At 44.9% G+C, this 20,517-nt stretch overlaps 6 protein-coding genes across 7 annotated transcripts; 4 read left to right on the top strand and 2 right to left on the bottom strand.

The window, feature by feature from the left end:
• Positions 1 to 13: 13 nt before the first annotated feature.
• On the top strand, positions 14 to 5,242 carry orc2 (origin recognition complex, subunit 2). Its single transcript, XM_056421089.1, has 15 exons — positions 14 to 316; positions 411 to 566; positions 1,451 to 1,537; positions 1,645 to 1,734; positions 1,830 to 1,861; positions 2,019 to 2,076; positions 2,170 to 2,495; positions 2,587 to 2,696; positions 2,786 to 2,918; positions 3,354 to 3,450; positions 3,530 to 3,676; positions 3,759 to 3,930; positions 4,577 to 4,638; positions 4,734 to 4,852; positions 4,929 to 5,242. Exons 1-15 carry the CDS (start codon positions 256 to 258, stop codon positions 5,010 to 5,012), a joined length of 1,734 nt encoding a protein of 577 aa, XP_056277064.1. The 5' UTR covers positions 14 to 255; the 3' UTR covers positions 5,013 to 5,242.
• A 22-nt stretch (positions 5,243 to 5,264) lies between these two features.
• cfap410 (cilia and flagella associated protein 410) lies at positions 5,265 to 7,231 on the bottom strand. The gene is made up of 7 exons (XM_056421091.1): positions 7,067 to 7,231; positions 6,903 to 6,921; positions 6,707 to 6,753; positions 6,345 to 6,574; positions 6,022 to 6,172; positions 5,809 to 5,908; positions 5,265 to 5,714 (listed from the first exon to the last, which is right to left on the bottom strand). The coding sequence occupies exons 1-7, from the start codon at positions 7,141 to 7,143 to the stop codon at positions 5,556 to 5,558; spliced, it is 783 nt and encodes a 260-aa protein (XP_056277066.1). The 5' UTR covers positions 7,144 to 7,231; the 3' UTR covers positions 5,265 to 5,555.
• A 305-nt stretch (positions 7,232 to 7,536) lies between these two features.
• rpl37a (ribosomal protein L37a) lies at positions 7,537 to 9,796 on the top strand. The gene is made up of 4 exons (XM_056421092.1): positions 7,537 to 7,554; positions 8,469 to 8,597; positions 8,713 to 8,795; positions 9,635 to 9,796. The coding sequence occupies exons 1-4, from the start codon at positions 7,552 to 7,554 to the stop codon at positions 9,696 to 9,698; spliced, it is 279 nt and encodes a 92-aa protein (XP_056277067.1). The 5' UTR covers positions 7,537 to 7,551; the 3' UTR covers positions 9,699 to 9,796.
• A 1,250-nt stretch (positions 9,797 to 11,046) lies between these two features.
• On the top strand, positions 11,047 to 13,502 carry pecr (peroxisomal trans-2-enoyl-CoA reductase). Its single transcript, XM_056421090.1, has 8 exons — positions 11,047 to 11,173; positions 11,672 to 11,805; positions 11,924 to 12,089; positions 12,192 to 12,273; positions 12,360 to 12,456; positions 12,528 to 12,638; positions 12,906 to 13,017; positions 13,119 to 13,502. The coding sequence occupies exons 1-8, from the start codon at positions 11,062 to 11,064 to the stop codon at positions 13,199 to 13,201; spliced, it is 897 nt and encodes a 298-aa protein (XP_056277065.1). The 5' UTR covers positions 11,047 to 11,061; the 3' UTR covers positions 13,202 to 13,502.
• A 1,098-nt stretch (positions 13,503 to 14,600) lies between these two features.
• Positions 14,601 to 15,420, top strand: ndufb3 (NADH:ubiquinone oxidoreductase subunit B3). The gene is made up of 2 exons (XM_056420650.1): positions 14,601 to 15,089; positions 15,193 to 15,420. Exons 1-2 carry the CDS (start codon positions 14,989 to 14,991, stop codon positions 15,341 to 15,343), a joined length of 252 nt encoding a protein of 83 aa, XP_056276625.1. The 5' UTR covers positions 14,601 to 14,988; the 3' UTR covers positions 15,344 to 15,420.
• A 99-nt stretch (positions 15,421 to 15,519) lies between these two features.
• Positions 15,520 to 20,233, bottom strand: LOC130197769 (UDP-glucuronosyltransferase 1A3-like). Of its 2 annotated transcripts, XM_056420645.1 has the most exons (9): positions 19,246 to 20,233; positions 18,357 to 18,420; positions 18,119 to 18,267; positions 17,667 to 17,794; positions 17,352 to 17,445; positions 17,035 to 17,160; positions 16,415 to 16,502; positions 16,100 to 16,319; positions 15,520 to 15,806 (listed from the first exon to the last, which is right to left on the bottom strand). In XM_056420645.1, exons 1-9 carry the CDS (start codon positions 19,762 to 19,764, stop codon positions 15,536 to 15,538), a joined length of 1,659 nt encoding a protein of 552 aa, XP_056276620.1. In that variant the 5' UTR covers positions 19,765 to 20,233; the 3' UTR covers positions 15,520 to 15,535. The 2 variants fall into 2 exon arrangements, with proteins under 2 accessions (XP_056276620.1, XP_056276621.1); XM_056420646.1 differs by lacking the exons at positions 18,119 to 18,267; positions 18,357 to 18,420; positions 19,246 to 20,233 and having other exon boundaries at positions 17,352 to 17,473; positions 17,667 to 17,756.
• Between the last annotated feature and the right edge of the window lie 284 nt (positions 20,234 to 20,517).

Genomic DNA, 20,517 nt, shown 5'->3' with positions numbered 1-20,517 from the left:
GTGGTTTAAAACCTTCAGTGGGATGGCGCGGGAAGTTGTCACGGTGTTGCTTTCCGTTCACACAGAGTTGTGTTTACATTTTCCTCGCGCGCTGCCGACTCTCTGGTAAGTTACCGTCACTTAGACGCATTTGGGTTGCGTTACACTTCCGTTGACCAACGTCACGTGACGGGTGGAACTCAACCCGCTGAGTGACGTGAGTTCGCGTTGAGCTCGCTGCTGTCACACGGGCTGTCCCGTCTCCCCGGAGTTCCCATGGAGGTGAAGTTCATCGGGGACGCGGATGCTCTGGAGCACATCGTGGACAAACAGGAGGGTACGTGGACCACCGTCTCTTCTCTTCTCCTGCACGGATGCGCGGGGCTCCGACCAACTGCGCATGTCTGTCTCTCTGTGCACGAACTCAACAGATGTGCAGAGCCACAGCGGGGCTGTCCAGAAGATGGTGACGTTCAAGGGCTCAGCCGGGAGACGAGCCCCAGAGGACGCAGAGCGCGACGGGGACGAGACCGGAGTCCTCGACCAGCAGACCTACGTCCACGCGCTGGGAGCAGACCACGCGGAGGGTGAGGGACGCAGAACAATACCCAGCTGCCATTTAGTGTGCTCCGAGTTTACACCTTATTAGGTAGCTCAGAAAAAGAAAAAGAAAAAGACCGAAAAAGGAACCAAGCTTCCGATTAGGAGTTAGGAGGTCCCACTTGTTGGTTTGGTGTTGGTTGGATGATACAGCCATTACTATTATGGGTGGAGGCGGAGCTTTGAACTTGTAACCCAACAGACCCGCTGCAGTGTCGCACGCGAAGAATGGACGTGTAGCCCACTAAGAAGATGATGACAAATGAAAAAAAAATCACAACAAATAAATTTACGACGGCCCAGAGGTAGCATGCACAGGGACTCTCGATTTCTCGATTTACACGGGCCTGTTAGGTAGACATAAAGCTATACATCCTGTTTTCGTGGTCAGGTTATAGTGGTTGTTTGGGTTGCAACCGTTTTAAAGTTGTTGTTGTTGTTGTTGTTTTCTATAGTGCTACATGTCGATGTGCTCCCCTTTATGGTATTTTGTCAATACAACTTTTATTTCAGATTTAAGTTTCATTTAGTACAAAACATTAAAATAGAATAAAATACATGCAACATCACAGGTAAAATACATAGAACTACAAATGCTTCATAAATAGACGTCTGTACCAGTACAGCTGGGACTGGTAGCGTGTATCACTGAACTTTATGTTTGATAAAACCATGATGATCTCATTTTCAACCCGGCAGATGAATTTATACATGAGTTTTCTTAAAACAGCTTTAAAAGTATTGACTCCTGCAGCCACAAACAGTTCACTGGCACGACTCCACCTTCGATGGTATTCTCCTGGCGTCATCATGAGCTACTTGAAGTCTCCGGAGGCTTGTCAGTGACATCATTTCCCTTCTTGTTTTGCAGAAGATGACGAGGGTATGTACCGAGTGGCGGGGTCCTCCTTGTTCACCTTTCAGAAGGCCAAGCGTGGACACAGCATGGCCCAGACCGGTGAGAGCCTTCGTCCTCTTCAGTCATACGGCGGGTCATACATATGATTATTACCGTATACACACTTTTTTTGTGGTGTTTTTCTTTCTTCTTTTTTTTACAACTAGCAAGTGATTTGGCTCGGACTCCTGGGAAAAGCGTGACCTTCGGCGAGACCCCCAACGGTGAACCCTCGACTCCCACCCGAACCGGGCGCAGTGAGTTCGGCTCACTTTCCTTATTACTTTGCTTGCGTCCATCTTTTCCTGTGTCCATTTCAATAAGACCACCTGTATTCTGTCTCTCCGATCAGACCACAGAGGAGGAAGCAGGACGCCACAGAAGGTGAGACTCTCGGGGGGTTTGTTCTCTCTCATCTACACGAAATGTTTCACACCCAGCGTCACCATTCCTCGATGACGTCGCCATGTTTCTATAAGTTTTTTTTCGAGCGGCTCTGCTGCAGATGTTGTATTCTCAGCCTCTGCTTTTTGCACGGCAGAGCAAGAAGGTTCAGTTTGTCTCCACGACACCCCACAGGCTCCGGAAGAGGATGACGAGTGAGTGCGACGACGGAGGGGGAGTCTCGTGAATTTGACGGTCGTTAAGACTCAGGAAGTTAGACTGTTGCTAAGCGATTGTTTTCTTCTCAGCTCCCAGCATTCGGTCAGACACCGATAGTGAGCTGTCGTCCTCCGACTCTGGAGGAGAGGAGGAGGAGGATGAGGAGGACGACGATGTGATGGAGGAGCAGGAGGAAACGGAAGTAAAGAAAGAGAGCAAGGAGAGCTTGAAGACTCTAAGAACGCCCAGTAACGGTTCGTCTGCAGCACTCTACAAGACTCCTGCCAAGAAGAGCAAGAAAACCGCCACTAATCAGCCCAGTATGGTGGAGGAGTATTTTGAAGCCCACGGCAGTTCAAAGGTCTTGACATCGGACCGCACCCTGGAGCGTTTACACATCCCTAAACTTGACCGGGTCAGTATACGACCACCAGTAGTCTACATGTATTAAACAAGCCTGGTTCTCGTGTCACTGATGACCTTCTTTTTGTTTCTGTTTTCCTCAGGAGACTTTGGTCCAACTTTTGGAGGGAAAACCGTCCTGCTGCTCGGAGGAGATCCAGCAGCTGCACAGCAAACACCGGCAGCACTTCAGCAAATGGATGTTACAGTTACAGTGAGCGTGGTTTGCACTTTCTTCAATCCGTGTTGTCGTGTTTGAAACGCAGTACGAGACAGACGGTGTCTGTGTGTCTGCTTGTGCAGGTTGGGGTTCGGTGTGCTGGTCTACGGTCTGGGCAGCAAGAAGTCTCTGCTGGAGGACTTCCGGGTGTCTCACTTGGCAGAGGAAATCCACCTCGTGGTCAACGGATTCTTCCCCTCCATCACTCTGAAATCAGTCAGTATACACAGAAAAATGTTTCTAAATGAAAATGCTGTATCGGCACAGTCTATATAAGACCAACATCTGCAGTGCACGTATCCTACTTATAAGTATTGTTTGTGTCCCCAAAGACTGATCTTATTCTTCTGTGCTTTAGCACTCCATTATTGTTCAAGAATTGATAAAACCCTGTCAGTGAGCCGCACAAGTACACTATCCCACAGAAGGAAATACTCCAACAGCATCAAATGTGTATTAAACCATAGCGAAACATATCCTGATTGAGTAACATCTTCCAGAAACTGATAGAAATGACTTCCTGACCTAACAATGTAACTATTAATGACCCATCTTTAAGCTTCACCTCTTATGAGTAACACAGTTGACACATTGTTGGTTTTGAGCAATGTAGATCAAGATGGATTTTCTTCGTCGATACTTTCATTGCAGATTTTAAATGCTCTGACGTGCGAGGTTCTCGAGCATCAGGGGAGTTTCCGGACGCCCTCGGACCAGATCCAGTACGTGGCTCAGACCCTTAAAGACAGTGAGTGCGTCTGCTAATTGTCTCCGTCTTAAGCTGGTGAATTTATAATATTTGAATAATTTAAAACGTGTCCTTGCAGGCCCAGATCTCCATGTGTACATGCTGATCCATAATATAGACGGCCCAATGCTGCGAGGAGAGAAGACCCAGAGTGCACTGGGGCAGCTGGCATCGCTGCCCAACCTGCACATGGTGGCGTCTTTAGACCACATCAACGCTCCGATGGGTGAGGACCGGTGATTGCGTGCTGCCGTGTCGGTGATGGTGAACCGTAGTCTTGGAGCTGAACCCTCCCCGTGTGTTTCCAGTGTGGGACCAGTTCAAGCAGAGCCAGTTCAACTGGCTGTGGTGGGAGTGCGTGACCTTCCAGCACTACACGGAGGAAACGTCGTACGAGAACTCGCTCCTGGTGCAGCAGACCGGCGCTCTCGCTCTGTCCTCCCTGACCCACGTGCTGCGCAGCTTGACCCCCAATGCAAGGTACCGCGCACACACCCCCCGACAAGGCTCACGGTCACAGCTGCGCGGTAATTCAATTCAGTTTATTTTGTATAGCCCATTATCACAAATTACAAATTCTCCTCAGAGGGCTTTAATATCTGCACACATAGACATCCCTGACCTTTGACCTCATATCGGATCAGGAAAAACTCCCAAAAAATTGAAAAAAACTTTCACAGGGAAAAAAGGGAAGCAACAGAGGAGGATCCCTCTCCAGGATGGACAGAACAATAGATGTCATGTGACCAGAAGGAATCATTAGAGTTAAAACACATTCAATGAATATGACAGAGTGTATGAATAGTTGGTAGTAGTGATGATGGACCACGATCCAGACCTACGTGATCCATCAGGCAGATGGAGGTAGAGAGGAGGAGTGGGCGGGGCATCAGCGGCCATGGCAGCAGACCCAGCCAGGTGCAACGGACCCTACGAGACGTGAAGTCACCATGACTCCGGAGAGGAAGCAGAGTTAATAATGTGCAATAGAGAGATGAAAATTCATCCATAAGTAGAGAGAGAAGAGAAGAGAGGTGCTCAGTGTATCCTAAAACGTCCCCCAGCAGCCTATAAGCTCATGACTTACTGAAGTCGTTGGTGGCTCCGTGTCCTGACTTTTTTGCAGAGGAATCTTCAAACTGTTGGTGAACTTCCAGCTGGAGAACAAAGATAACCCTTCATACACAGGTACGCGAACATAACATGTCAAAATGCTGTACAGGTCTTTCCCTAAAACGTGCATTTGTTGCTTTATGTAATATTGTCCCCGTCGCGGTGAGCAGGATTGTCCTTCCAAGATTTCTACCAGCGTTGTCGAGAGGCGTTCTTGGTGAACTCTGACCTCACGCTGAGGACTCAGCTGACCGAGTTCAGAGACCACAAACTGATACGCACACGCAAGGTGGAGTCCCGTTTCACTTGAGGATTTCCAAACCCTCGTTCAGTGTCACTCAACGCGCATTCCCCCGATTCTCCAGGGTGCAGACGGCGTGGAGTGCTTGGTCGTTGCTGTGGACGCGAGCACGTTGATGGACTTCCTGGAGAACGAAGAGGGCGACTGAGAAGAAAAGACCGACCTGTAATGGTTGAATCGGTCACTGATGTGTATAAAAGGCCCGGTTACATCAAATCAACTGAAGACGTGAGCCCAGAATGAATGAATGCTTTCTAATTATTGGTAATTAAGTGTTTTCACTTCCCCCGTCTTAGCTCTGTGACATTGCTCTTGTGTTTTGCTGTGTATATTTTTAAAGCCAACAACTGTAATTAAAAACAACACTTGAGTAAATGACTTATTGCAATTTCATTTATTTAGTTAAATAGATTTACATTAAGCAAAATATACATTATTTTGTGTGTAAAAGGCAGGTAGGCAGGTAGGCATGCTGCAATGAAAACATAAAAATAAAAAAAAGAAAGCCAGAGAAGTTATTTAGCACTCCACCACAAGGGAATACTGTAACAAAGGGGAGAGTGTCAGTGAAACTACATCACATGCCATGCACATTGCAAGCGGAAGGTGATGGATAAAAAGGGGGCGTTGTGGATCCTGTTTGTTGGGCCCTGAGTGCACGCTGTGAAGCGCTGTGAAGCTGTGAAGCGCTTCAGTGTTGGATGACTTTCTGTGTCTGCAGTGAATCTGTTTGCATTTGTGATTCCAGCGTATACGTCTGGAGTATGTTCTGGGTGGCTGTGTGTACGATGTGAAGCTCCTCTTCATCCAAGTCCTTCAGCAGCAGCAGAACTGCATCCAGAGTGTGCGTCTGAAAATACAATTGCGGTTCGCATTTTAAAATAAGAAGTCTATTCCAACATTTTGAGTTCAGGGAAGCATATTTCAGGTATAAGGGGGTATACCTTTTTCATTATTGGTTTGTTTTCTCTGGTTACTGGAGAAGAAAGGGAGGGGAACTTGTCTCTGGAGAGGAGTTTCATCCCCAACTCTTCTCTGATTTTGCTAAAAAATAAATTCAAGATGGACACGTTTTGTTCTCAATATGCCTTCGTTCCCTGGAAAGATGAACTTCAGCCAATGCATGTTCTACTCTCTTATAAACACACAAGGCTTACTTGGTCTCTTCCATGTTGTAGTTTAGAGGGTCATTCTCCAGCTCTGCATCTAGCAGTCCGTTGGTGGAGAGCTGGTTTTGGACACTGTCTTGGGGGGTGGTGACCTCTTCGCCCTCCATGAGAGCAAGTGCAAGCTCATCCTCTGTCACTACTGCAAACACACGTATAACAACAAACTCGTTATTACATCGCCGATATATATTGTCTGAGGTCACACCAACGTGTGCAGAGTTTGGTTAGTCAACACAATCATTTGAATGACTTTCTACCAATTGTGGGTGCAGATCATTTCTCGTACGGTCGCATACACTCCGCACACTCGCCTTGGTTGTCGAGCTTCTGGAGGCGAGGCAGGCAGCGCAGTACGGTGAGGCGATACTGGCTGGAGTCGGTTCCACAACAAGGGTTCTCAGTCAGCCAGAGCACCCTGAGACGCGTCAACGGACGCAGGTATGAGAGCTCAGCGAGTGAGGGAATCTTGTTCCTCCTCAGGTAGAGCTCACATAGAGACAGACAGCCAGCCAGGGGAGAGAGAGACGTTACGCCGTTGACACTGCAGAGAAAGAGAGAGCAAGAGAAAGAAAAGGGAGAACACCACAGCCAGGGTCGGTCGATCATCTCAAATGTCCCGGAGTCAAACGTCAATGTGACAAAGAGAGATGTGTCAAATTTAAAATAGACCAACCTCAGTGTCAGCACCTCAATGTTGGTAATTTGAGAGAAGATAGAAATCTGGAAAGACAGAGTGTAGAAACACTTGTAATATTGCAAAAGTATGCATTAGTACATGCAACCTTAATTACACAAAATAAACCGTAATAAAGTCAATTTTAATATGAATTGTCAAACCAAACAATGATGTCCATTAACTGACTACTCACATCAGTCAGGTTGCATCCCCTGCAGAAAGAAGACATGTAACGGGACGTTATCACAAATGCGAGGAATGCATAACAAGCTGTGCCTGCCAGCCATCAGCATGACACGTTAAACCAAACCGCAACTAAGGGACGAGTAACTGTGGAGCTAAAATTGCCACACTTACCAGCAGTTCAATTTCTTCACACTTAACAAGTCCGAGGCCTTCGCCTTCGCGAGAACCTGTTTCCGTGTTAGCTTCATAGCATATCAACTAACATAGCTGTCGGGGGCGGATGAATTTAAGACACTACCTGATCACAAACAGCAACGCTCCCATTACTACGGGCTAAGTAAGTGGACAAACATTTCAACTCAGGAAGCAAGGATGTCGTTCCATCACATGAATACGCATGCGCGTAACTTTTGAGGCGTCCTTAGTTACAGCCATTTCCGTTTTCGTTATTACGTATGTTTTGTTAAACATATTTAACAGAAATAGTAATACTTTGTGGGACTATGTTGTATTGTATACGATGAAAAAGAGTTGTTTTATTTGGACTATCAGAACTGTGAAAACTCAAAGTCCCACAATGCACCGTAAAACCGAGAGGGTAAATCACGCATGCGCGCTAAGCTCTCCCTCTTTGGACCTACGTCTCCACTGAAACGATGGTGAGCCGAGAATGTCCCCTTCCAAATCCGTGTCAATCTAACAATTCCTGTGCTCTACATTATATAATCACATATCTGGGGGCTCTGTGACATCCTTGTTTATCAGACCCGACCATTATTTGTGTCTTTTTTGTGATTGATTCAACGGATAAAACGATGTGTTCATGTCCCGGTGAGATAGCAATGGCTGCCACCATTGCTACAAGTTACTCAATGAGTACGGGTACTAGGCGGCTAGTCGCGTTAGCTTGACCGCCAAAGTCTAAATGTTCCGTGTATTCTTAGAGGACCCGCGGGTTTACAGTAGAGCAACACGAGTTTCTTTGTTTGGCGTTCTGGTCTTGTCGTCTCTGACCGTGGACCAGAGTTGAACTGTTAACGTTCGCTCCCGTTCCGGGGCTCCTCAGCCACGGAGCTCATGGATGCTAACTTTAGCTAAACACGGTTAGTCCACTGGTGACACATTAACACTAGTTTTATTGGGTTTATAGTTTAATAACTCCGTGAAACATGTGTTAAATACGAAAGTGGTGTGTCACAATACATTCGGTTGCACACTTTTTGAACCCAATTGTCTCTGGGGATTGATTATACTCGAGGCACACTTTTTACGATAAAAACATTTGGTGGCGCATGCGTCGGATATGAACTAGTTTATTACATTACATGTCATTTATCAGACGCTTTTATCCAAAGAGACTTACAATAAGTGCATTCAACCTAGAGTACAAACTAAGAACAAGAATACAGAAAGTAACATTTCCTCAACATAGTCGAACTACAAAAGTACCACAATAAGAGCATTTAAGTGCCACTGAAGTGCTAATCTGTGTTTTAATCCAGTTTAACAGAAGTGTCTAACTAAGCGCCAATTCAGTGATATTTTGTAACGTATTGTGTGTTTATGTCCACAGGCCAAGCGTACCAAGAAGGTGGGGATCGTGGGTAAATATGGCACGCGTTATGGCGCGTCGCTGAGGAAGATGGTCAAGAAAATTGAAATCTCCCAGCACGCTAAATATACCTGCTCTTTCTGTGGAAAGGTAAGCGCAACTCTTACTCAAAAAGCAGTGTGCTTATTGATGTAATGGTATCAAGGAAACATAATTGCAAGATGTTTCGTGACTTATTATTAATGTGTTACATTTGTATTGACAGACCAAGATGAAGAGGAGGGCTGTTGGTATCTGGCACTGTGGGTCCTGTATGAAGACCGTGGCTGGAGGCGCCTGGACTTACAAGTAAGCTTCTTTTTGCTTTGCTGAAGTTCTACCCTTTCCACCTGCTGCTGGGGTCATACCTGTTTAGTGTTGTGGTTTTTGACACAAAAGGAAGTGAGTGTACCCAGGGAGCAAGCACCTACAGCGTTATTTTTACCTAAAAAGCTGGATCGGTTAATATTCTGCAGCGCTCCAGTTCAAATCTGAGGTGTAAAAATGTTCTCCAAGTGGGTTACCTGTTCGTGCAAAAAATAGGTTCCCCTGTTTAGAGCAAGATGGGACGGGAACAGCAGGGCAGACGTCTGTTTGCAAAGCTTATGGACAATTAATGGTGCTGGGATTGGACGCTGTTTTCTCTGCAAAATATCAATCTCAGCCGGACTGTAGCTTGTAAACTTTTGAGATTTGCCAAATGTATGAAACTACTTGCTCAAGAAAAGAACATTTCTCCCTTTGCATTTTGTTAGAACTTTTTTTTCTTTCCAGAAAAGCTGATTTAAAAACAATTTAAATTGGAAAATTAGTCAATGACTGTCAGGTGATGTTTGTCTACTCGGATGTCGGTGAACAAAAAAAGCGCTCTGAAATAAAATGTGGCAGATGTATTTTTAGAGGTTATCTGGGCCGCTTGTTTCATTAATATTGAAAACTGTTTATGACAATGTTCCTCGACTCTAAGCATACGTTAGACTTTTTTAATGTTTTGCATGTATGTACACATCACTTTATTTAATTTTCGTGCAGTCAGTGAATAAAGGAAAGACTAACTTTAACAGCACTGGATGATAATCTGACTGGATGTTGGGAATATTCATTGATATGCATTACACAAATTAAGTTGTGTTCTTTGTCTTTTCCAGCACAACGTCCGCCGTCACAGTCAAATCCGCGATCAGGAGATTGAAGGAGTTGAAGGACCAGTAAACCAGTAGAGCGATCACTGGTGGATTTGGGACTTTTTCTATAATTTAACCCACCTGGACATGGCCGCAACATCAACAAATAAATCTGTCTGGAGCGAATTCTTTGTCTTTTATCTGTTTTTCAATGTGGCCGCAAAATCAAAACGTGTGTGTGTGCTCACGACAAGAAGAGGCTTCACCAAACCTGCATGAGTGAGAAAGTTCAGGGTGCCAAGTAGCCCCTTCAAAACAACCAGTGTAAAGAATATATGTTTTGTGCCACTGGCTGTTGGAATCTAAATTTCACCAGACACTTAGTAGATTAAAGCCGTTTGAGAGGTGAGGGAAGCAACCTGCACATTGTACCAGTATTTGGTTGGCCCTGGGTACAGTTTTGCTCTCATTGGTGCCACTTGGCAACAAATGCCAGCATTTTGTTTAAATCCAGATTTATACCCGTTGTCGCTCTTGATACAGGATTCGGAAGTATGCTAAATAAAATCTGTGGAAAACTAAGCTAAAGCTTTGGGGTTTTCTAATCCACGGTGTTGCCACAGAGCCTCTGCCTGTTCTGATTACGCAGCAAATTAACGATTACGGATCACAGGGTGAATATATCGTACTTCGTGGATCAACAAGGCAACAATTTTAGTCAACGGTCATGAGAAATACTTGAACACATCTTGAACTTTCCTTGGGTGGATAATGCTTGTGTATTTCCTGCAGTGGTCAATCTGGTTTATATACACTTATACAGGATTCCGTTTATCTTGTATTGCCCAATATCACAAATATAACAAGAGTGAAGAAACCTTCAGGAGAGCCACATATAGTGTATACTGTCACTTTGATCGCATGTTATAGACTGGCTTTGTTTGGATTTTTTTTTTAAGTGTTTATCTTCAGCACTGGTGTGACAACTTGCCTACAAATTTGCCCATAATACAAAATTGGAGTAAATTTATTTAAGTAAAAACACTTAGACTATGATTTATTTATTTATATATTCTCCAAGTAAAGGACCAATTGCCACAACTGATTAGTTTCAGGAATAAGCTGATAAATAGATTTTAAAAAGAGGCATTTTTGAAGACATTTAAATCCATGAATGTCTGGTTTTTTAATATATTTCTGAAACACGTGAAATAACTGACTAAATAATCAACGAAGTTCTGGAAAAAGTCTGACATTTCACCCGCTGATTCTTAACTATTTCTTACTAGATGTATGAACAATATACGTCACCGTCTCCACCTGAATAAAGAAAGCTGAACTGTGAAGAAAACACCAACGAGATGCACCTCCGTGAAATGTCCAGCAGGGGGCGCCAGAGTCGCCCTTTGTCCCGCACGGTGCTTTTGCCTCAGTCGGGCTAAGAAACAAGTATGGCGGTGTCTAGTGTTTTCAGACCGGGTTTATTCAACCATAAAGTCGCTATTGTTACGGGTGGCGGGACCGGCATCGGTAAAGCTATCTCTGCGGAGCTGCTGGAGCTGGGTGAGTGACGCGGGGTTCAGGGTCGGGGGGACGTGTGCAGACCGTGTGGCGTGAACAGCAGAGTGACAGCAAGAGTGAACTTCGACACACAGAGGAAGACATGGCTGCCTGTCAGGCCAGCGGAGGCCTTGACAGTATGTAAACAGCGTGGAGACACGGTGTGTCGGTAACAGCTCTGTGTGTTAGAGGTATGAGACACACATGGCTGAATTAATTCCGATTAATAATGTCATGCGTTGGCCTGACATGGAAATAAAGAAAGTGTTAATGGTAACAGAGGTTTCCTCACAATGACATTCACTGGAACTCCTGACAGCTTTAACACTCCATCCTTATTTTGGAGTCCTCCATGTATGCATACTTTATTAAACAACAATGCTTTCTGTGACTTCATGACTTGTGGTGATGACATAATAACTGTCACAACACCAAATAATGCTGGTAGAAGTCCCGTCTCGACGTGGACAGACTCTCGGTGACTCCCTACGTCGTCTCCAGGGTGCAGCGTGGTGATCTCCAGCAGAAAGGCAGACAGGCTGGAGGCGGCAGCTCAGGAGATGAGTCAAAAGATCCCTGCCTCCAGCCCGGCGAGTGTCACTCCTCTACCATGTAACATCCGGAACGAGGACGAGGTGAGCCTGTGTTACGATATATACATATATATATATATATATATATATATATAAAGAGGCCTGCACACACCTTCAGCCTCTGTAACCGCTCCATGTTGGTGTTGTCTTTCTGCTGCAGGTGAAGGAGCTCGTGTCATCGGCGCTGAAGCGCTACGGCAGGATCGACTTCCTGGTGAACAACGGAGGAGGTCAGTTCAGCAGCCCGGCCGAACACATGTCCTCCAAAGGCTGGAAGGCGGTGATAGACACCAACCTGACGGGGACGTTCCACTGCTGCCAGCAGGGTGAGACGCCGACGGACCACTCTGACTCAGTGTGTTTGTTGTTGTTGTTGTTGTTGTTGAAGCTCTCTCCCTGTGACTGATGCTGCTGTTCCATCCACACAGTCTACAGTGCGTGGATGAAGCTGCACGGAGGTGTGATCGTCAACATCATCGCTGACATGTGGAAGGGCTTTCCAGGCATGGCGTAAGCAGCACCACCCACCAAATTCACACACTAGTATATGTATATATATATATATATATATGCTCAATGTCTCCTCTTCCTGACAGCCACACAGGGGCAGCAAGGGCCGCAGTGGACAACTTAACGAAGACTCTGGCCATCGAGTGGGCCGCCTCAGGGGTCAGAGTGAACTCCGTGGCTCCTGTAAGTGACGTGTGTGGGAGGTCATGAACCGCGCAGCAATGTCAAATCTGGTTCATTTTCTCTGGTTGCAGGGCACAATATTTTCCAAAACTGCGATGGAGAACTACAAGGAGTTTGGACCGACTCTTTTCAAGATGGCGGTTCCGTTTAGCCCCGCAAAGCGGCTGGGAGTACCAGAGGAGGTGTGTGGACACACCAATGTAGCATCTTCAATTCTCAATGCAGCAGCTGTTAATTTCATAAAATTCTAAGAATCCCCACACTATATAATAACATGTGCCAGGCTGTATCAGGAAATTCCAATCGAAAATACAAATGGTTCACGTATGGTAGTCGTGAGCAATGGATACAGAGCATGTGCTGTGTGTCCGCCTTTGTTCCAGAGTCACAGACTGCAGTGATTTCTTCTGTTTATCAAAATATATAAAACATTGTGCTCTGATGTTCAGATCTCATCAGCAGTGTGTTTCCTGCTCTCTCCGGCTGCCTCCTACATCTCCGGAGACACCCTGAAGGTTGATGCAGGACAGAGTCTGTACCACTCCATGTGGGAGATACCCAGTACGTTTATCTTGCTAGAGCATCCACACTTTGGTCTTTATGATATATAAAATATATATAGTTGACTAAATTCTCAAGTTGTTTTGTGTGTTCTTCTCCAGGCCACAGTGCATGGCCGGAGGCTCCAGAGGGGGAGAACCTTGACGCTCTGAAGGACCTGCTCAAACCACAAAGCAAACTCTAATTCCCTTTTGTGACATTGTCTGAGCCCAGTACACACACACACACACACACACACACATGCGCACGCATCATGGACACTGAGCTGTCAAGGAGAGCACACACCGTCGTGGCCTGGTTATAAGACTGTGATTTATTCTTGCACATCATGTACATAATTGTATGTAATAATTAGCAACCCAAATGTCTGATGAGTTTCTTGAATAATGAGTTGTATCAAACTGTTGAAATGTATGTCGAATATTTTTTTCCAAAAGCATTCGTAAATTGGAAAATGAAAATAAAAATATATTTGGATAATAAAGTATTGTTGTCACTAAATGTGTCTGTAGACTATTAAAGTAGCCAGCAGATTGATAGTAGGTATTTCATAATAAGTATTTGCATTACGATGGCGTCTCGTGACCCTTCATGATCCTGAACAATAATGAATGTGAAGATTGAACAAACAGGTTAAAATGTATGCTATACAGAGTAATATTGTAATTTACGTCATAATACTGAAATACCTACCACCTTACAGTTCACAAAAGGGTATTACAACAATATATTAATGCGCAGTTGTACTCGATGCCTAAAAGTGCTGCACTTAAAATGGTTTGCGCCATAGACGGGAGGTCAGGAGGGCCCTGTCCCTTTAAGAGACGCTCTGGTGGTTTGTCCCAACCGCTGTGCCGTAACGTTACCGTAAAACAAAGTTCACTGTCGCAAATATTTAGTCCAACGACAGAGGTCACAACAAACCGCTCAGGTAGTGTTTTTCATTTCAGATACAATTTGACATTTGTTTTGCATCTTTAGCTGTTCGTTCCCGGTGCCTGACAAAACTATATTAACGTGCATTAAAGGTGTAGATAGAGAGTTGTGTGTTCAGCGACACGACGTAAGTCAGCTCGGTTAGCTTGCGTGATGCTAGCTTGAAGCTACCAGTGTTTTAGAGGGATCTTATATTCTCGTTAACGTTATGCAACGAAGAGCAGTGACGAGTTGCTTCTCTGGGTAGACAAAGGTAAAATAAACAAGTACAATGCACGAGGACAGTTTATTATAAAACAGTCCTCTCGTGTCATCCACTTAAAACTGTATTATAATCGTCATGTAACTGGTACCAACCTAAGCAGATGTGGAGCGATTGGCACGTTAGTGGTTCAAATGAGGTGTTATGTTGTAATACTTTCATTTATTTTAGTGTAAAAACACACCACCGTGTGAATAGTTGTGCGTCCTGTGTTTAGACGTTTTAAAGAGGACTTGTATTTACAATAGACGGTAGTTTACTTCGACATTAACTTCCATAAGGAGTGGAGCTAAATACCTCCACCTACCTGTAATATCACTGTAATAACCAGAGACATAAGTCTTCATACCTCGGCTTATACCATGAACAAGAACATGTATTTACAAGTATAATGACGTTGTGTATATTTCCATTTTTATGTATGAGCTTTTATTGTCACAGATGATTATATTTACACATTGCTGCAGCTTTGGCTGCTAAATTAACACTTTGATCACCAAAACAATATTTGAATGCCATGTCCACAACCCTTACCACGAAAGTAAATTGAACCAAGTTGAACACAAAACAAAAATAGAAAGCAAAGAGTAAGCTGCTATGGACATAATATGTATTATTTGGAGACTCATATTTTCACGTTGCTTTAACTTTGAGGTTTTTTTTACTCAAAGTTGTAGATTTCTCAAATGTATAACACAAATGTATAACATGAGGGAGGTTAGTATGTATAATTGCATGTGTTTTCAGCATGGGGTGACCACGGCCACAAGAAGATGTTCATGCCAGACTGGCGTCAGTGGAAGGTGCAGGGAACGCCACTGGAGTTTACGCAGAAGAGACTGGCCGCCAGGGGCCTCAAGGATCCATGGGCCCGGTCAGTACTTCTACCTACATGACATATCATGCATGTTTAAGTCATCGTATCTTATTCCTGACCCCGCGCTCTATCTTTCTCTCCGCCACTCTGGACTCTGCAGCAACGAGGCGTGGAGATACTCGGGCGGCTTCGCCCGCGCCGTGACTCTCTCTGATGTGCTGCTGAAAGGATTCAAGTGGGGCTTTGTCGCCTTTACCGCCGCTCTGGCTGTCGAGTACGTCATGTTCCCACCCAAGAAGGGCGGCCACTAATGCTCTTGTTCTCCCCAGAGTCTGGAGTCTAATAATATTCTGTATTTCCTGTTCATTAAATGTTGTTGTGATCACTCTCTGGTTTCTGTTGTCACATCTTTTAAACAACAACCAACTTTGTGTTCGTATTTCAGCCACCGTGACGGGGTTTTAATCTCCCTTGACAAGCAGTGTTATTGCTGAGACGAAGGTTCAGTCCCGCTTCCTCTTCCTGCCCAGTTTCCTGATGAATAGTTTCAAGCATTGTACTGACAGTATTACAACAACCAGCACGACAGTAGCCAGCAGCGCCATCACATCCAGAGAGAAGTACTGGAGCCAGTTGAGGTCATGGACAGCCGGTCGGAGATGTTTTGCTCCTTTGTGCCGCATCACATATTCTGTCCAGTACACCGAAAGGTCGAGAGGGTCAACCGGCCGGTCTCTATGGAGGGCCGACAGCTTCTGTATGTTCTCTTTATACCTGGATAAAAACAGAGTGAAGGCAAGAGTGTAAGAACATATTTGATGTGAAGATGTTCGCAAAGCAGATACCGAATTTTTTACACTTCGACGGTCATCGGCACAAAGATTTATTTAATCTTACTTGTTTCTGATTTAATGGATATGAATATATAGCATGTATGCTTCTGCCTATACCTTTTCAGTCATTTATCTTTTGTCTCTTAGATTGTGGCTTTACTTATTGTATGTATTTATTGATACAATTTAAGGAACTAGTTTTTATTGAGGTCAGTGACCTTCTGACCACCTCACCTGGTGTCGTTAATGACCTCGTTCAGTCCCCAAAGAAGGCTTTCCGTGGTGATCGAATAAATATCCAGCACCACTCCGATTTCTCTGCTCACCAGCCTCTCGGCGTTGTCGGGCTGGTCCCCACCAAGTGGCACCATCACCATGGGAACAGCATGACACAGTCCCTCAAAGAGCCCGTGCGAGCCAGCGTGAGTGATGAAGGCCCGGGCTCCCGAATGTGCTGAAACACACACACAGATGTCAGATGCTATGGTGTCGCTTCATCGAGTAGAAGTGCTTCCGCATGTCCGGATGTGTAGCGGCGTGTTTACAGACCTAGCAGGTCGTTCTGAGGAACCCATTTCATCAACTTCACGTTCTCTGGGAGACCGTCGGGAACCTTCCCAGTGTACCTCCATATTACCTATCGATAGACAGTTATTGCTTTTTGATTATTGCACTGATGCATAATTCCAAATGGATTCACATGAATGTTCATAGATATATATTTATTTTTACACTACCGTTGAAAAGTTTGGGGTCACTTAGAATGTCCTTATTTTTCAAAGTAAAACACAGTTTTTTTCAATGAAGATAACATTATATTAATCAGAAATACACATCTCCAGTGTTCTAATGGTACATTGTGTTATCGCCTTAGAAGACTAACAGAGGGGTAAAAAACCCTTTAAACCCTTTTTGTTAGCACAGCTGAAAACAGTTATGCTGGTGAGAGAAGCTATAAAACGGGCCTTACTTTGAGCGACAAGTTTGAAGAACTACATTTATATTTCAAATAAAAATCATTATTTATAACCTTGTCAATGTCTTGACTATATTTTCTATTAATTTGATAAATAAAAGTGTGAGTTTTCATGGCAAACACAAAATTGTCTGGGTGACCCCAAACATTTGAACGGTAGTATCTATATATATATATATATATATTCCTGTACCTTCTGTGGAATCTGCCTGAAGGCATCCAGGAAGACGGCAGTTGTCTCTTCTGGCAGCTCTGACACCATGGTGCCCAGAGTGAACACTACAAAGCCATGCTCTCCTGACACCCAGGACTCCAAATCCTGCAAACACACACACGCACACACACACACACACACACACACACACACATAAACAGACACACTTGGGTCTGGCATTGCTCTCTTGTTCTCTATTTCTCTCTGTGTTTCACGGCGTTAAAAGAACTCAATAAAATTCAAATGTGGAACAAAATCAAAAATCTTCTTTGCAATGACAAACACACGGGCCTCACCTCGGGCAGAGGATGTCTCACGTTGCAATTGATTCCACCAACTAGTACCATATTTGGCATAATTGGGCGCGGGAACTCCAGGGTGAAGTCCATCCTGTTCAAACACAGTATCCCATATTGATCTGTATGTGAGACCCAAGGTAAGATGTGTTTTCACTTCAGTGCGGTTTAGTGGCATGAAACAGCAGTCACAGTAGCGTTGCATCATAACCCCCCCCCCTCCCCTTTTTATGAGTGTATGCTGGCGTAAGTACAAAGGAGAATCTAGGTCAGTGTGTATTCTTCCCATCAATAGACAACCTTTGCACGTGTTACCTCAGCAGCCAGATAGCAGAGTCTGATAGCACTTCAGCGATGCCGATTTCCTCTCCCAGGAACCGATAGGCTATTTCATCAAAGTACCAGTAGAACAGTCGGCATAGCAGCGGCTCCAGAAAAGCCACCTGAAGGTCAGAGGCACAAATGTACAGAGACGTGTTGTAGTCCTGCAGTCCAGGTTGAACTGTGTCATCTTGAGCTCTGAATGTCCGGTAAAGTACAGGGAGACAGTCGTGTGTTTGATGTCTTTAGTGCCGTACTGAATGTGATGGGGGGGGGGGGGGGGGGGTGATCGTGGCATGTTTCTTCCAGTGCAAAATATTTGAAAAAATCGACATATGCCTGTGGAATTATTAGAGAAATAAATGAGGAATGCAAATAATTCATTTTCGAACATGGTCACCCTCCATGATGCACCTGTCCATGCGCTGCCGGCCGTAGTCGCTTACCACGGTGTTGACCGTCCTCTCCTTGAAGCTCATCTTATCTGAGTATCTGGTGAAGAAGCGGGGCACGTATGACGGCGGGGAGGGGCAGCCTGCAGACTTCATATCCAAGGAACAGGGAATTCCTCGAAGCAGATTTATAGTGGGGATACCTGAAAAACGACGTCATACACATGACTGGTGAGAAGATGTGCCGACGCGTAAGGGCAGAAGGAATCCGAGTGGGGCAGAACTCACTCACCTAGCTTCCGAGCTATTAATGAGCCCGTGGGAACCATGGGGTCCGTAAGGACGGCGTCAAAGTTCTGGACAGAGGAAACACAGGAGGAAGGAGTGAATCTTCACCAGCGTGCACTAATGAAGAACACTTCCTTCCACTCAATTGACTCTCATATGACACAGCTCGATTATCATCCTTCTCTCAGTGGTGGAAATCATTTCTTTAAGTATTTAAAGTAAAGGACTGCAGATTAAGATGGTACAGTATAGTATATGTACAATGTACTGAACCAGTAGATTATATTCGTCTTGGCTGGGACGCCTTAAAAAAGTTTCCTTTTCATGTTTCAGTGTCAGTTTGTGTCCTTTTCTCCCTAAACGTCATTGGTTTCATTTAATTAACTGTCCATAGTATTATATTTCCTCCCCCACATGACCACTCAGATTTATCTTGTGGCCAAAGGTCCTGACCCCTAGATTGGAAACCACTGGACTTCACAAGGTAACTTTATAAATTAGTTCAGCTCAACCAGCTAGAGAAGTAAATGACATGAGTTCCTAAGGTCAGTGTTACCGGTCTAATCATGACATGTATTGTCATATCTCAGTAACAGGGGATTTTTTTCCTGCACATTTGACACAAATATTTTCTTTATGCTTTATGTTTTAATGTTTTTTTACGAGTAAATAATGAGAATAAGACTCCTACTGCTATCCCAACTTCAATAGTTAGAGATGTTGTACATAGAGCCACCAACATGTTATATCCAGCAAAAGACCCAAAAAGTGAAGAGAAAGTAGACACAGTCCAAATAAAATCCTCACAAGTAGCCTTCAGTGAGGCGTTTGTATTTAATTGTTTTATGAGATTATATCCTGATGTCATGTTCAACCTCTGCGCCGTCACTCACCTGCTCCGCCAGATGTGAGATCAGACTATCGTTGAACAGCAGGCTCTCGGCCGTGATGTGGATGAAATCTGCAATACTCTTCACTTGTGAGAATTTTGTCCTCATCTTCTCCGTGAAAGACAGGGAGGATCTTTTGATCACGTCCTTGTTTTTGGCCATGACGGACTCAATGTAAGCCTGCTCATACGGAACGGGGTAGGTCACGGTGTCGTAGTGCTTCCCCGGACCCATCCGCATGCTGATCTCTGGGATGACCACGATGACCTTGTGTCCACGCCGACCCATTTCTTGGGCGATGGCCTTCACGCCCACCCAGTGGCTCCCATCCATGGGAACCACCAGCAGGTTGCCCAGGAAACCTGCAGAAGTCGCGGGGGCCGTAGCGGCGGCTCCGGCCTTCGCCTTCTTCTCCGGCCCGGGGGTTTCGGCCACAGACCCCCTCGTCTTATCTCCGGCACCGTTCCCCTGCACGGCCATGACGCTGAGCAGCAGGAGCACGGACGCTGCTGCGTTCCACATCGTCCTCTCGGCTCCTGGGTCCGCAGCAGATCACCGAAACCAACCGCAGAGGTGAACGGGAGGCAATGCCAGAAAACGCCTCTTTTCTCGGTGCTTTGAATGCTTGCGTAAAACCTCCCCCGCCCTTCAGGATCCCTTATCTGGGCTGCTCAAAATTCCTCTGTGAATTAGCAGAGTGGTGTGTGTGTGTGTGTGTGTGGCGTAGTCAGTGTTTTAGTTACTGTGTAATGGAATTTATTGCGACCTATATACATGAAAAAAAGCACCCAGCCCCCCTGCGCCTGGGGGACTGGGGAAGAGTTCAGTGGTTTTGTATTCAGGCCGTCACACGTAGCTGTGTGTATGTGGCTCCAGGTGAACATGAACATGATCAACAGGTTGGACAATAACAATGTTCTTTATAACCAACGTGTTGCTGAAGTTTGGACCTCTGTGAACAGAAGTGTGTGTGTGCTGCACCAATCCCATCGGTCTCCATTTGAGATGAGATTAGGTTTGACTGTATTCGTCCCCAGGGGGGGCACCAGCTATTTATTTTTTTACAAATATACAATAGAATGAAATAGCAGGACATATTAAATAACATAGGCAATTAAAAATTAAAAATTTAATTAAAGTGTATACAGTGTATCTAAAGTATAAAGTAAAGGTTTATTGATGTTCAATTTGAGGAGGATTTGGCCAGAGGTGATTTATTAGAAAGTCTAATAGCAGTGGTCAGGAATGTTCTCCTGTATCAGGTTCTCCTGTATC

Source organism: Pseudoliparis swirei, chromosome 8 (assembly GCF_029220125.1).
Source record: "Pseudoliparis swirei isolate HS2019 ecotype Mariana Trench chromosome 8, NWPU_hadal_v1, whole genome shotgun sequence".
Classification (NCBI taxonomy): domain Eukaryota; kingdom Metazoa; phylum Chordata; class Actinopteri; order Perciformes; family Liparidae; genus Pseudoliparis; species Pseudoliparis swirei.
Note: the sequence above shows the minus strand (reverse complement) of the source record. Positions and strands in the feature narration are given on the sequence as shown.